This window comes from Hyla sarda, chromosome 7 (assembly GCF_029499605.1).
Source record: "Hyla sarda isolate aHylSar1 chromosome 7, aHylSar1.hap1, whole genome shotgun sequence".
Taxonomy (NCBI): domain Eukaryota; kingdom Metazoa; phylum Chordata; class Amphibia; order Anura; family Hylidae; genus Hyla; species Hyla sarda.
The window spans coordinates 59085493-59098482 of NC_079195.1; the positions used below are offsets into that span (position 1 = coordinate 59085493).

General features: G+C 46.1%; 1 protein-coding gene across 3 annotated transcripts in view; it reads left to right on the plus strand.

Annotated features, from left to right (window-relative positions):
• LOC130281672 (alpha-2-macroglobulin-like protein 1) overlaps positions 1 to 12990 on the plus strand; it is a 152088-nt gene that overhangs the window by 91094 nt on the left and 48004 nt on the right. For all 3 annotated transcript variants that reach the window (XR_008846075.1, XM_056529137.1, XM_056529136.1), the window contains 2 exons: positions 5476 to 5621; positions 7100 to 7249. Coding sequence is in view for 2 of the 3 variants with exons in the window: in XM_056529137.1 (XP_056385112.1) it covers positions 5476 to 5621; positions 7100 to 7249 (296 nt within the window). In the remaining variant the exon portion in view is untranslated. The remainder of the gene's footprint in view (positions 1 to 5475; positions 5622 to 7099; positions 7250 to 12990) is intronic.

The following is a 12990-nucleotide window of genomic DNA, read 5'->3' on the forward strand; positions in this document are numbered from 1 at the left end:
TCTAAGAACTCTATTTCTTCTTTGCTTGACTTGCTAGTGAATCTGAGAAACATATTGTTATTAGTGTTAAGCCATGTAATAAAATTTGTGAACTCTGTTCCCGTACCTGTCCAGGTTATCAGGACGTCGTCCACAAATCTTACATAACTGGCAATCATCTTTCTGAAAGGATTAATTTCTGAAAAGATCCATCTCTTTTCCAAAAAGGCTACATAGATGTTTGCCAGGGTACATGCCACCGGTGTGCCCATGGCAACACCGCTTTTTTGTGAGTACCATGTGTTATTGAATTGAAACACATTGTTGGTGAGGATGAGATGTAAGGCTTCACAAATAAATGTGATGTAAGAATCACTTTTGTCCGAGGACACCAACAATTCCCTCACACATTGAATTGCTATATTTTGATCGATGTTAGTGTACAAACTTTCGATATCAATGGCTCCCAGCAAATAGTTGGGCTGCCACTGTATGTCTTTCAGAGTTTCGAGGAAATGGTTGGTGTCCTTGACCATATGTGGGATTTCTTTCAAGATGGGGTGTAAGACCCAGTCTATGTATTTGGAAAGGGGTTCCATTAGAGACCCCACCCCGGAGACAATAGGTCTCCCGGGTGGGGTCTCCAATGTTTTGTGTATTTTCGGTAGAAAGTACCACCCTGGATATGTTGGTGTAGTAGGGAACAATTTTGTAGCAGTGGAGTTTGAAACTGTCCCCGTCTCTACAGCCCTTCGTAAGAAGGACTGCAGGCGTGAGGAGAGCTTAGGTATAGGGTTGATTTCTAGAACCTCGTAGTTATTTTTATTCGACAATTGGCGATTAGCTTCGGATAGATAGTAACTTTCTCTCATCAACACAATATTCCCCCCTTTGTCAGATTTTTTGATAATAATACCTTTTTGTGATTGAATCCATTTTAGTGCTTCCTTTTCTTTTAAAATAAGATTGGGGCTGTAATGTGGGTACATGAGTGCTTTTATATCCTCCATGACTTTATGTTGGAAAATGTCTAGGTTGTTACCTGGTGCTATGGGGGGGGTTATAGGTCGATTTTATCCCACCAGAGAAAAAGCCATGTTCCAGCGGATTGCTGGTCATAGCTTTGCCTGTGGGGGTTTCTCCTATAATGACATCATTGGCCCCCAACAGTTCAGTCAAAGCTAACAAACATTCATTTTCAGAAGTGCTAGGATTAATAAGAGGGCTAAACCCCAAGGGGCTTATTTGTATCGGAATATCTCCCTCTTTCTTTGAGGTATTATTATCTTTGCTAGCAAACACTCTTTTAAGGTTCAATTTACGCATGCTTTTGAATAAATCTACCTCAAAGGACACTAAATCAAAATCATTAGTTGGGCAGTAATTTAGACCTTTTTGTAATAGAGATGTAACATCATCATTCAAAGTCAAGTCCGTGAGGTTTACTATGGTAGCAAGATTCGGGGTAATATGACTGTTATAGGGGATATGGTTGGAGAGGGTTTCAATGGGGGTAATGTCCGTATAAGCAGAGGGTTCGTGTTACGCCGAGCGCTCCGGGTCCCCGCTCCTCCCCGGAGGGCTCGCTTCTCTCTCTCTGCTGCAGCGCTCTGGTCACGTCCTCTGACCCGGGGCGCTGCGATCCCGCTGCCAGCCGGGATGCGATTCGCGATGCGGGTAGCGCCCGCTCGCGATGCGCACCCCGGCTCCCCTACCTGACTCGCTCCCCGTCTGTTCTGTCCCGGCGCGCGCGGCCCCGCTCCCTAGGGCGCGCGCGCGCCGGGTCTCTGCGATTTAAAGGGCCACTGCGCCGCTGATTGGCGCAGTGGTTCCAATTAGGGTAATCACCTGTGCACTTCCCTATATTACCTCACTTCCCTTGCACTCCCTTGCCGGATCTTGTTGCACTTGTGCCTAGTGAAAGCGTTCCCTTGTCTGTTCCTAGTCCGTGTTCCTGACCTCCTGCCGTTGCCCCTGACTACGATCCTTGCCGCCTGCCCCCGACCTTCTGCTACGTCCGACCTTGCTTCTGCCTACTCCCTTGTACCGCGCCTATCTTCAGCATCTTCAGCAGCCAGAGAGGTGAGCCGTTGCTAGTGGATACGACCTGGTCACTACCGCCGCAGCAAGACCATCCCGCTTTGCGGCGGGCTCTGGTGAAAACCAGTAGTGGCTTAGAACCGGTCCACTAGCACGGTCCACGCCAATTCCTCTCTGGCACAGAGGATCCACTACCTGCCAGCCGGCATCGTGACAGTAGATCCGGCCATGGATCCCGCTGAAGTTCCTCTGCCAGTTGTCGCTGACCTCACCACGGTGGCCGCCCAGCAAGCCCGACAGATCGCCCTTCTAACCCGTCAGCTGTCGGAAATGTCCACCATTTCGCACCAACTTCAGTCGCAACTTCTCCAGCAATCTTCTCCTCCGCCAGCTCCTGCACCTCCTCCGCAGCGAGTGGCCACTCCTAGCCTCCGCCTGTCCTTGCCGGACAAATTTAATGGGGACTCTAAGTATTGCCGTGGCTTTCTTTCGCAATGTTCCCAGCACTTGGAGATGATGTCGGACCAGTTTCCTACTGAAAGGTCTAAGGTGGCTTTCGTGTTCTGCCTTCTGTCTGGAAAAGCCCTGTCATGGGCCGCACCGCTCTGGGACCGCAATGACCCCGTCACTGCCTCTGTACACTCCTTCTTCTCGGAAATTCGAAGTGTCTTTGAGGAACCTGCCCGAGCTTCTTCAGCCGAGATTGCCCTGCTGAACCTGGCCCAGGGTGTTTCTTCCGTTGGCGAGTACGCCATTCAGTTCCGTGCTCTTGCTTACAAGTTGTCCTGGAATAGTGAGATTCTCTGCGCGACCTTTAAAAAAGGCCTATCCAGCAACATTAAAGATGTTCTGGCCGCACGAGAGACTCCTGCTGACCTACATGAACTCATTCATCTAGCCACTCGCATTGACATGCGTTCTTCCGGATGGCGTCTGGAGCTCCGCCTGGATATGGACTTTGTTCGCACGAAGCGTTTTTTCTCTCCGGCTCCTCTCTCCTCTGGTCCTCTGCAATCTGTTCCTGTGCTTCCCGCCGCGGAGGCTATGCAAGTTGACCGGTCTTGCTTGACACCTCAAGAGAGGACACGACGCCGCATGGAGAATCTTTGCCTGTACTATGCCGGTACCGAACACTTCCTGAAGGATTGTCCTATCCGTCCTCCCCGCCTGGAAAGATGTACGCTGACTCCGCACAAAGGTGACACAGTTCTTGATGTCAACTCTGCTTCTCCACGCCTTACTGTGCCTGTGCGGATATCTGCCTCTACCTTCTCCTTCTCTACTATGCTCTTCTTGGATTCCGGATCTGCAGGAAAAATTTTTTTGGCCTCTCTCATCAACAGGTTCTACGTTCCTGTGACCAGTCTCGCCAGACCCCTCTACATCTATTGTTGTTACAATAAAAGATTGGACTGTCTCGTACGTTTCCACACAGAACCCCTCCTAATTTGCATCGGACCTCATCACGGAAAAATTGAGTTTTTTTTCCTCAGGTTCTTTGGCCCCAAGAAGAGGGGGAGACCCAAGGGGGGGGTACTGTTACGCCGAGCGCTCCGGGTCCCCGCTCCTCCCCGGAGCGCTCGCTTCTCTCTCTCTGCTGCAGCGCTCCGGTCACGTCCTCTGACCCGGGGCGCTGCGATCCCGCTGCCAGCCGGGATGCGATTCGCGATGCGGGTAGCGCCCGCTCGCGATGCGCACCCCGGCTCCCCTACCTGACTCGCTCCCCGTCTGTTCTGTCCCGGCGCGCGCGGCCCCGCTCCCTAGGGCGCGCGCGCGCCGGGTCTCTGCGATTTAAAGGGCCACTGCGCCGCTGATTGGCGCAGTGGTTCCAATTAGGGTAATCACCTGTGCACTTCCCTATATTACCTCACTTCCCTTGCACTCCCTTGCCGGATCTTGTTGCACTTGTGCCTAGTGAAAGCGTTCCCTTGTCTGTTCCTAGTCCGTGTTCCTGACCTCCTGCCGTTGCCCCTGACTACGATCCTTGCCGCCTGCCCCCGACCTTCTGCTACGTCCGACCTTGCTTCTGCCTACTCCCTTGTACCGCGCCTATCTTCAGCATCTTCAGCAGCCAGAGAGGTGAGCCGTTGCTAGTGGATACGACCTGGTCACTACCGCCGCAGCAAGACCATCCCGCTTTGCGGCGGGCTCTGGTGAAAACCAGTAGTGGCTTAGAACCGGTCCACTAGCACGGTCCACGCCAATTCCTCTCTGGCACAGAGGATCCACTACCTGCCAGCCGGCATCGTGACAGTTCGGTGGTAGTGGCCTCTTGAGTGTCCTTTATTGTCTCCACGTTACTTTTTTTCTTTTTTTGGCTCCCCCTTTTCCTATTCTTTTTTCCTCAAGATCGCTAAACATCAGATTTAGAGAACACCTTTATTCAGTTCGTTCAGGAAAAGGGTGCCCTCGGGTCTTGGAACATCTAAAAACCACTCATAATAATGACCCAGCCGCATTAAAATTCTTTGGGATAAAGAGAATAATGCCCAAAGAAGGGATTGATAGGAAAAAGCTACTACTGCGTACGGAGGCGGAGTTCATCCTGCGCACGGATGCCCAAGGTAATCTTGGACTTAATGATAAGCTAGATTTCAGTGTATTTTTATAAATAGAAGTCCATATATGTCATAGATTTTTGTAGAGGGTATTGATTTTAAAGGTTTTTCTACTTTTGTAAGATTTTAAATCACTTACCTGTGTGTAACACCCTTCTGCTGACGTAATCGTGGGTGTGTATTTAACCTGCGACGCGTCATCAGAGGGTGTAGTCTGATGAAGCGGGCTGTGTTCCCGTGAAACAGCTGTAACAACACCTCCTGTTCCCTGGCGTTCCTGCCGACCATAAGTCCTCCTGTGTTCTATGTTGATGTTCAACGGAATAAAGAATCTGTGCACGTTGATCGGGTGAGTGCGGTTTTCTCTACATTGTCCAGATTTGTAAATTACTTCTATTAAAAAATCTTAATCCTTCCAATAGTTATTAGCTTCTGAAGTTTTCTGTCTAACTGCTCAATGATGATGTCACGTCCCGGGAGCTGTGCATGATGGGAGAATATCCCCATAGGAACTGCACAGCTCCCGGGAAGTGAGTCATCAGAGAGCAGTTAGACAGAAAATCGCAACTCAACTTCAGAAGCTAATAATTATTGGAAGGATTAAGATTTTTTAATAGAAGTAATTTACAAATCTGTTTAACTTTCCGGAGCCATTTGAGATATAAAAAAAAAAGTTTTGGCCTGGAATACCCCTTTAAGGTAGAGGCTAAAAGACGTATTCCTGACCATTAAAATGAGATCTGGCCCTGATCCTAGATTACTGGACATTTCTGATGATATGTTGAGCACAGACATAGGTTCAGTAATTTAAGAGCAGTTTAACATGCAGGTTTCCATGTGACAGATGACATACAATAAATTATAACCTGTTCTGTTTTTTTTTTTTTTTTATCTCTAGTGATGATGGGCACCGCCATACTTCCACTTAATGTCACTGCTGAAATTTCTCCATTGGCAAGCATCTTCGCTTATGCTATTCTCAGCAATGGCAAAATAGCAGCTGACTCCGAAAGGTTTCCTGTTGAGAAGTGCTTCAATAACAAGGTAAATTCATATATCTCATAGCCACAAATATTATCTTCATCATACAGCTCATTGAGCATAGCAATTGGATACTTGTGCACAACTGTCTCAATACCTTAAAAGTAAAGTGAGCTGTATGGCCAACTTTTTAGCTAATCTTCACCTGGATGTAGCATGTTGGGGGACTCTGTTCTCCACAGAGGTGGGCCTGTATCTATTAGCCATTTATGGCATATCCTGTCAGTATTGTAAACTCGTAAAGAAAGAAGGACCGCACTCACCACTCCAGGGAACGAAAACAGCTTTAATCTGGAAACTGCATAGCTTCAGACATCATGCAGTTAAAGTTCCAATCAGCATAAGGTCAGGATAGCCGGCGAGTGGAACACAGGTGTGGGGCATATGCAAAGGGCAACAAATCGTTTCACGTCATAGATGACGCTTCATCCGGCCTCTCCGGAGAGGCCGGATGAAGCGTCATCTATGACGTGAAACGATTAAAGCTGTTTTCTTTCCCTGGAGTGGTGAATGCGGTCCTTCTTTCTTTACGAGTTTACAATACTGACAGGATATACCTTTCTTCACCCCATATCGGGAACTAGGTCAGTCAGCAGTTTTGTCCTAGTGGTGTGTGTTTAGATTGATCTGAAGTGGTGCCGCCATCTCTGTTGTCTCTCGTTTTGGAATATCCTGAGTATGTCTGGGGGTACTCCAAAGGATAGGGGATAAGATGTCAGATCGCCGGGATCTCGGCTGCAGCACCCACCTGTTGCGGCCTCCGGAAACGCTGAAAGCTTCGGCTCCCGACCACGGTGACGTGAGATCGTGACGTCACGACTCCACCACCGTATGATGTCACGCCCCGCCCCTCAATGCAAGCCTATGGGAGGGGGTGTGACAGCTGTCACTCCCCCTCCCATAGACTTGCATTGAGGGGGCGGGACGGGGCATGGCGTCACACGGGGCGGAGTCATGACATCCCGATCTCCCATCACTGTGGTTGTGAGGCATTAGGATGAGAGCCTCCAGCGCTGCCAGAATCCGCAACAGGTGGGTGCTGCAGCCAAGATCCCGGGGGTCCCCAGCGGCGGGACCCGCGATCTGACATCTTATCCCCTATCCTTTGGATAGGGGATAAGATATCTAGGGGTGGAATACCCCTTTAAATGTCCATGGTGGAAATACCCCTTTGAATTGTATGTATCATGGCTATTGTAGTTAAAGGGACCAGACCTTTAATAACTGAGTTCCCTTGATCTAATGTTTGGCAGTACATAATCATACTTGTATCATCCACTAGTTAGCTATCCTAATGGCAATAGAAGATGACTCTTTATAAGAAATATAACCCACTGCATATTTTTTTTATCCTGTTGTATTATAATAACACATGGGCCAATTACCTTAGCCATTGCTCCTAGTATCAATTTTCCTCAATATCTTCTGGTGCTGTTCAGATAAACTTGGCAATCTGAATCCAGTAACATTATCTGTTCCAGGTTACTGTGGACTTTTCAAAAGAAGAAGCGTCCCCGGGGTCAGCTGTCACGTTACATGTAAATGCAGAGCCTGGATCTCTGTGTTCAGTAAGAGCAGTGGATGAAGGTGTTCTGTTCCTAAGACCAGAAGCAGATATCTCCTGTGATACAGTAAGTTGCCTTCAAGCCATATGCACCATGATGTCGTTTCATATAAAGAGTGCTCATTGTCCATGTCTGTGGTATTATGGAATAGGGGGAATCACTGATTAATACAGTTATGGCCCTAAATGTTGGAAGAAATACATGTTAGAAAATGAAGTATTTCTCACAGAAAAGGATTGCAGTAACACATGTTTTGCTATACACATGTGTATTCCCTTTGTGTGTATTAGAACTAAACCAAAAAAGGGAGGAAACAAAGCAAATTAGACATAATGTCACACCAAACTCCAAAAATGGTCTGGACAAAATTATTGGCATCCTTAACTTAATATTTGGTTGCACACCCTTTTGAAAAAATAACTGAAATCAGTCGCTTCCTATAAGCATCAATAAGCTTCTTACACTTCTCAGCCGTAATGCTGGACCACTCTTCCTTTGCAAAGTGCTCCAGGTCTCTCTTTTTGGAAGGGCGCCTTTTCCCAACAGCAATTTTCTCTCCACAGGTGTTCAATGGGATTTAGATCTGGACTCATTGCTGGCCACTTCAGAACTCTCCAGCTCTTTGTTGCCATCCATTTCTGGGTGCTTTTTTTATGTATGTTTGGGGTCATTGTCCTGCTGGAAGACCCAAGATCTCGGACACAAACCCAGCTTTCTGACACTGGGCTGTACAGTGCGACCCAAAATCCATTGGTAATCCTCAGATTTCATGATGCCTTACACACATTCAAAGTACTCAGGGCCAGAGGCACCAAAACAACCCCAAAACATCATTGAACCTCCAGCATATTTCACTGTAGGTACTGTGTTCTTTTCTTTGTAGGCCTCATTCCGTTTTCGGTAAACAGTAGAATGATGTGCTTTACCAAAAAGCTCTATCTTGGTCTCATCTGTCCACAAGACGTTTTCCCAGAAGGATTTTGGCTTACTCAAGTTCATTTTGGCAAAATGTAGTCTTGCTTTTTTATGTCTCTGTGTCAGCAGTGGGGTCCTCCTGGTTCTCCTGCCATAGCATTTCATTTAAATGTCAACGGATAGTTTGCTCTGACACTGATGCTCCCTGAGCCTGCAGGACAGCTTGAATATCTTTGGAACTTGTTTGGGGCTGCTTATCCACCATCCGGACTATCCTGCGTTGACACCTTTCATCAATTTTTCTCTTCCGTCCATGCCCAGGGAGTTTAGCTACAGTTCCATGGGTTGGAAACTTCTTGATGATGTTGCGCACTGTGGACAAAGGCAAATCTATATCTCTGGAGATGGACTTGTAACCTTGAGATTGTTGATATTTTTCCACAATTTTGGTTCACAAGTCCTAAGACAGTTCTCTTCTCATCTTTCTGTTGTCCATGCTTAGTGTGGCACACACAGACACACAATGCAAAGGCTAAGTGAACTTCTCTCCTTTTTATCTGCTTTCAGGTGTGACTTTTATATTGCTCACACCTGTTACTTGCCCCAGGTGAGTTAAAAGGAGCATCACATGCTTGAAACAATCTTGTTTTACCACAATTTTGAAAGGGTGCCAATCATTTTGTCCAGCCCATTTTTGGAGTTTTGTGTGACATTATGTCCAATTTACTTTTTTTCCTCCCGTTTTTGGTTTAGTTCCAATAGACACAAAGGGAATAAACATGTGTATAGCAAAACATGTGTTACTGCAATCCTTTTCTGTGAGAAATACTTCATTTTCTTGAAAAAATTCATGGGTGCCAACAATTACGGCCATGACTGTAGTTAGATCTCCATTTTGAATAAGTAGTCATATTAACATAAACTACAGAATGTAAATCAATATCCTATCTTTCTTTTACCTAAACCTCAATATCACAATATCAACTATTTGGTGAGCATCAAGTTTAAACAGTGCCTTGTAGTCCTAAATGCGTAATATACCTGGAAATATCTTATATTGTTTTGTTCTCTTAATCCACAGCCCTTTTCTTTTTTATTCCTAAACTTCCCTTTAAGGGGTAGTCCGGTTGAAAATTTTTATTTTTTAAATCAACTGGTGCCAGAAAGCTAAACAGATTAATAAAAATCTTAATCCTTCCAGCACTTATCAGCTGCTTTATGCTACTGAGGAAGTTCTTTTCTTTTTGAATTCCCTTTCTGTCTGTCCACAGTGCTCTCTGCTGACACCTCTGTCCATTTCAGGAACTGTCCAGAGTAAAAGCAAATCCCCATAGCAAACCTCTCCAGCTCAGGACAGTTCCTGACACGGACAGAGGTGTCAGCAGAGTGAACTGTGGTCAGACAGAAAAGAAATGTAAAAAGAAAAGAACTTCCTCTGTAGTATACAGCAGCTGATAGGTACTGGAAGGATTAAGATTTTTAAATAGAAGTAATTTACAAATCTGTTTGACACCAGTTGATTTTCAAAAAAAAATTTCCACCAGAGTACCCCTTTAATGTGTTCCTTTTTTAACCCATCCCATGCTTTCATATACAACCTACAAAAAGTGAATTGTTTCATTTTCCCATGATTACCTTGACCTGCTCCGAAAATTTCAAATATTGTAATCCTTCGCATAGTGCTATTCTAAATCATATACAATACGATTGACATTGTTTGCCAGTTGTTTAGTCGATCTAATTGCTTGGCTATGAAGAAGAGGTAAGAATAGGCATAGCTGTCTGTGCCTTATGATATGGGGCCGCTAATTGACTATGTATGAGTCAGTTTCTGTCCCCAGACATCTTTATTCAACATTTGATCTATTCTCTTGAAATGGCTGTCTGGAATCCACAATTTGGCAGCTTTTTGGATATATACAGGACATGTGACAGATAGAAAGTCTATCTAACATAGTGGCAATGTGGCCCAAACATTTCTTTTTTTTAATTTTTAAGATCAAACATACTTTAATAGGAATCAGGAACCCATCATAACATGTCTCTTGAGCACTTCTTCACCCGGCTGTCACTGTCCATATGGCGGCAGTCACCAAAAGGGAAACAGAACAGCTAGTTTTGATATCCAGCCCAACTGTCTCAAACCATGAAGGAGATTTATTAAGCTCTGTAGCAGATTTTTTTCACGTAAAAAAGTTGCATGTACATGCGCACGTGCAACTTTTCTATACATGCTGTGACATTTAGATTTTTGCTTATTCCAAAGCAAGTTTCTGAAATCTGCTCAAGTAGTAATTTAGTTTTTTTACTTTGCAGTGGTCATGTATTTATGAAATGCAATAGTCGCTATTTAAGAAGAAAAAAAGTCACATCTCCATTTAAAAGTCACATATGTATTCCAGGTCCAACCTGGCTTACAGAAAGTGCATACGTCCGCAGAAAAGGACATTAACACCCACTTTAACAACTGTTCTTGTTCTGCATCATGAAACAAAGCTACTAAATTAACCCTTAAGGACTCAGGGTTTTTCCGTTTTTGCACTTTAGTTTTTTCTGCCTTACCTTTAAAAAATCATAGTTCTTTCAATTTTGCACCTAAAAATCCATATGGTGGCTTATTTTTTGCGCAACCACTTTGTAATGACATCAGTCATTTTACCCTAAAATCTACGGCAAAACTGGAAAAAAAAATCATTGTGTGACAAAATTGAAGGAAAAACGCCATTTTGTAACTTTTGGGGGCTTCAGTTTCTACGTAGTAAATTTTTCGGTAAAAATGACACCATTTCTTTATTCTGTAGGTCCATATAATTAAAATGATACCCTATTTATATAGGTGTCATTTTGTTGTACTTCTGGAAAAAATCATAACTACATGCACGAAAATGAATACGTTTAAAATTGTCATATTCTGACCCCTATAACTTTTAAATTTTTCTCCGTAAAGGGCAGTATGAGGGCTTATTTTTTGCGCCGTGATCTGAAGTTTTTAGCGGTACCATTTTTGTATTGATCTGACTTTTTCTTCGCTTTTTATTCCTTTTTTAATGATATATATGTCACGATGCCGGCTGGCAGGAGGTGGATCCTCTGTGCCAGAGAGGGATTGGCGTGGACCGTGCTAGTGGACCGGTTAAAAGTTACTACTGGTATTCACCAGAGCCCGCCGCAAAGCGGGATGGTCTTGCAGCGGCGGTAGTAACCAGGTCGTATCCACTAGCAACGGCTCAACCTCTCTGACTGCTGAAGATAGGCGCGGTACAAGGGAGTAGACAAGAGCAAGGTCGGACGTAGCAGAAGGTCGGGGCAGGCAGCAAGGATCGTAGTCAGGGGCAACGGCAGGAGGTCTGGAACACAGGCTAGGAACACACAAGGAAACGCTTTCACTGGCACGATGGCAACAAGATCCGGCGAGGGAGTGCAGGGGAAGTGAGGTATACATAGGGAGTGCACAGGTGAACACACTAATTAGAACAACTGCGCCAATCAGTGGCGCAGTGGCCCTTTAAATCGCAGAGACCCGGCGCGCGCGCGCCCTAGGGAGCGGGGCCGCGCGCGCCGGGACAGGACAGACGGAGAGCGAGTCAGGTACGGGAGCCGGGGTGCGCATCGCGAGCGGGCGCCACCCGCATCGCGAATCGCATCCCGGCTGGAGGCGGTATCGCAGCGCACCCGGTCAGTGGATCTGACCGGGGCGCTGCAGTAGCGAGGATGTTGCGAGCGCTCCGGGGAGGAGCGGGGACCCGGAGCGCTCGGCGTAACAGTACCCCCCCCTTGGGTCTCCCCCTCTTCTTGGAGCCTGAGAACCTGAGGACCAGACTTTTGTCTAGGATATTGTCCTCAGGTTCCCAGGATCTCTCTTCAGGACCACAGCCCTCCCAATCAACCAAAAAATATGTTTTCCCTCTGACCGTCTTGGAGGCCAGTATCTCCTTCACGGAGAAGATGTCAGAAGAACCGGAAACAGGAGTGGGAGAAACAAGTTTGGGAGAGAAACGGTTGATGATGAGTGGTTTAAGAAGAGAGACATGAAAGGCATTAGGAATACGAAGAGAAGGAGGAAGAAGAAGTTTGTAAGAGACAGGATTAATTTGGGACAAGATTTTGAAAGGACCAAGATAGCGTGGTCCCAGTTTGTAGCTGGGGACACGGAAGCGGACATATTTAGCGGAGAGCCATACCTTGTCTCCGGGAGAAAAAATGGGGGGAGCTCTTCTTTTCTTATCGGCAAACTTTTTCATGCGAGATGAAGTCTGCAAAAGAGAATTTTGGGTCTCTTTCCATATGGTGGAAAGATCACGAGTTACTTCATCCACAGCGGGCAAACCAGAGGGCAAGGGAGTAGGGAGGGGGGGAAGAGGGTGACGGCCGTACACCACGAAAAATGGGGATTTGGAAGAAGATTCAGAGACTCTGAAGTTGTACGAGAATTCGGCCCATGGTAGAAGATCTGCCCAGTCATCCTGGCGGGAGGAAACAAAATGCCGTAAATAGTCACCCAGGACCTGGTTAATTCTTTCTACTTGCCCATTGGATTGAGGATGATAAGCAGAAGAGAAGTTTAATTTAATCTTGAGTTGTTTACAGAGAGCCCTCCAGAATTTTGACACGAATTGGACGCCTCTATCCGAGACGATCTGCGTGGGCAAACCGTGAAGACGAAAAATGTGTACAAAAAATTGTTTTGCCAACTGAGGCGCTGAAGGAAGACCAGGAAGAGGAATAAAATGTGCCATCTTGGAAAATCGATCAACGACCACCCAAACAACAGTGTTGCCACGGGATGGGGGTAAGTCTGTAATAAAGTCCATACCAATCAGAGACCAAGGCTGTTCGGGGACAGGCAGAGGATGAAGGAGACCAGCAGGCTTCTGGCGAGGAGTCTTATCCCG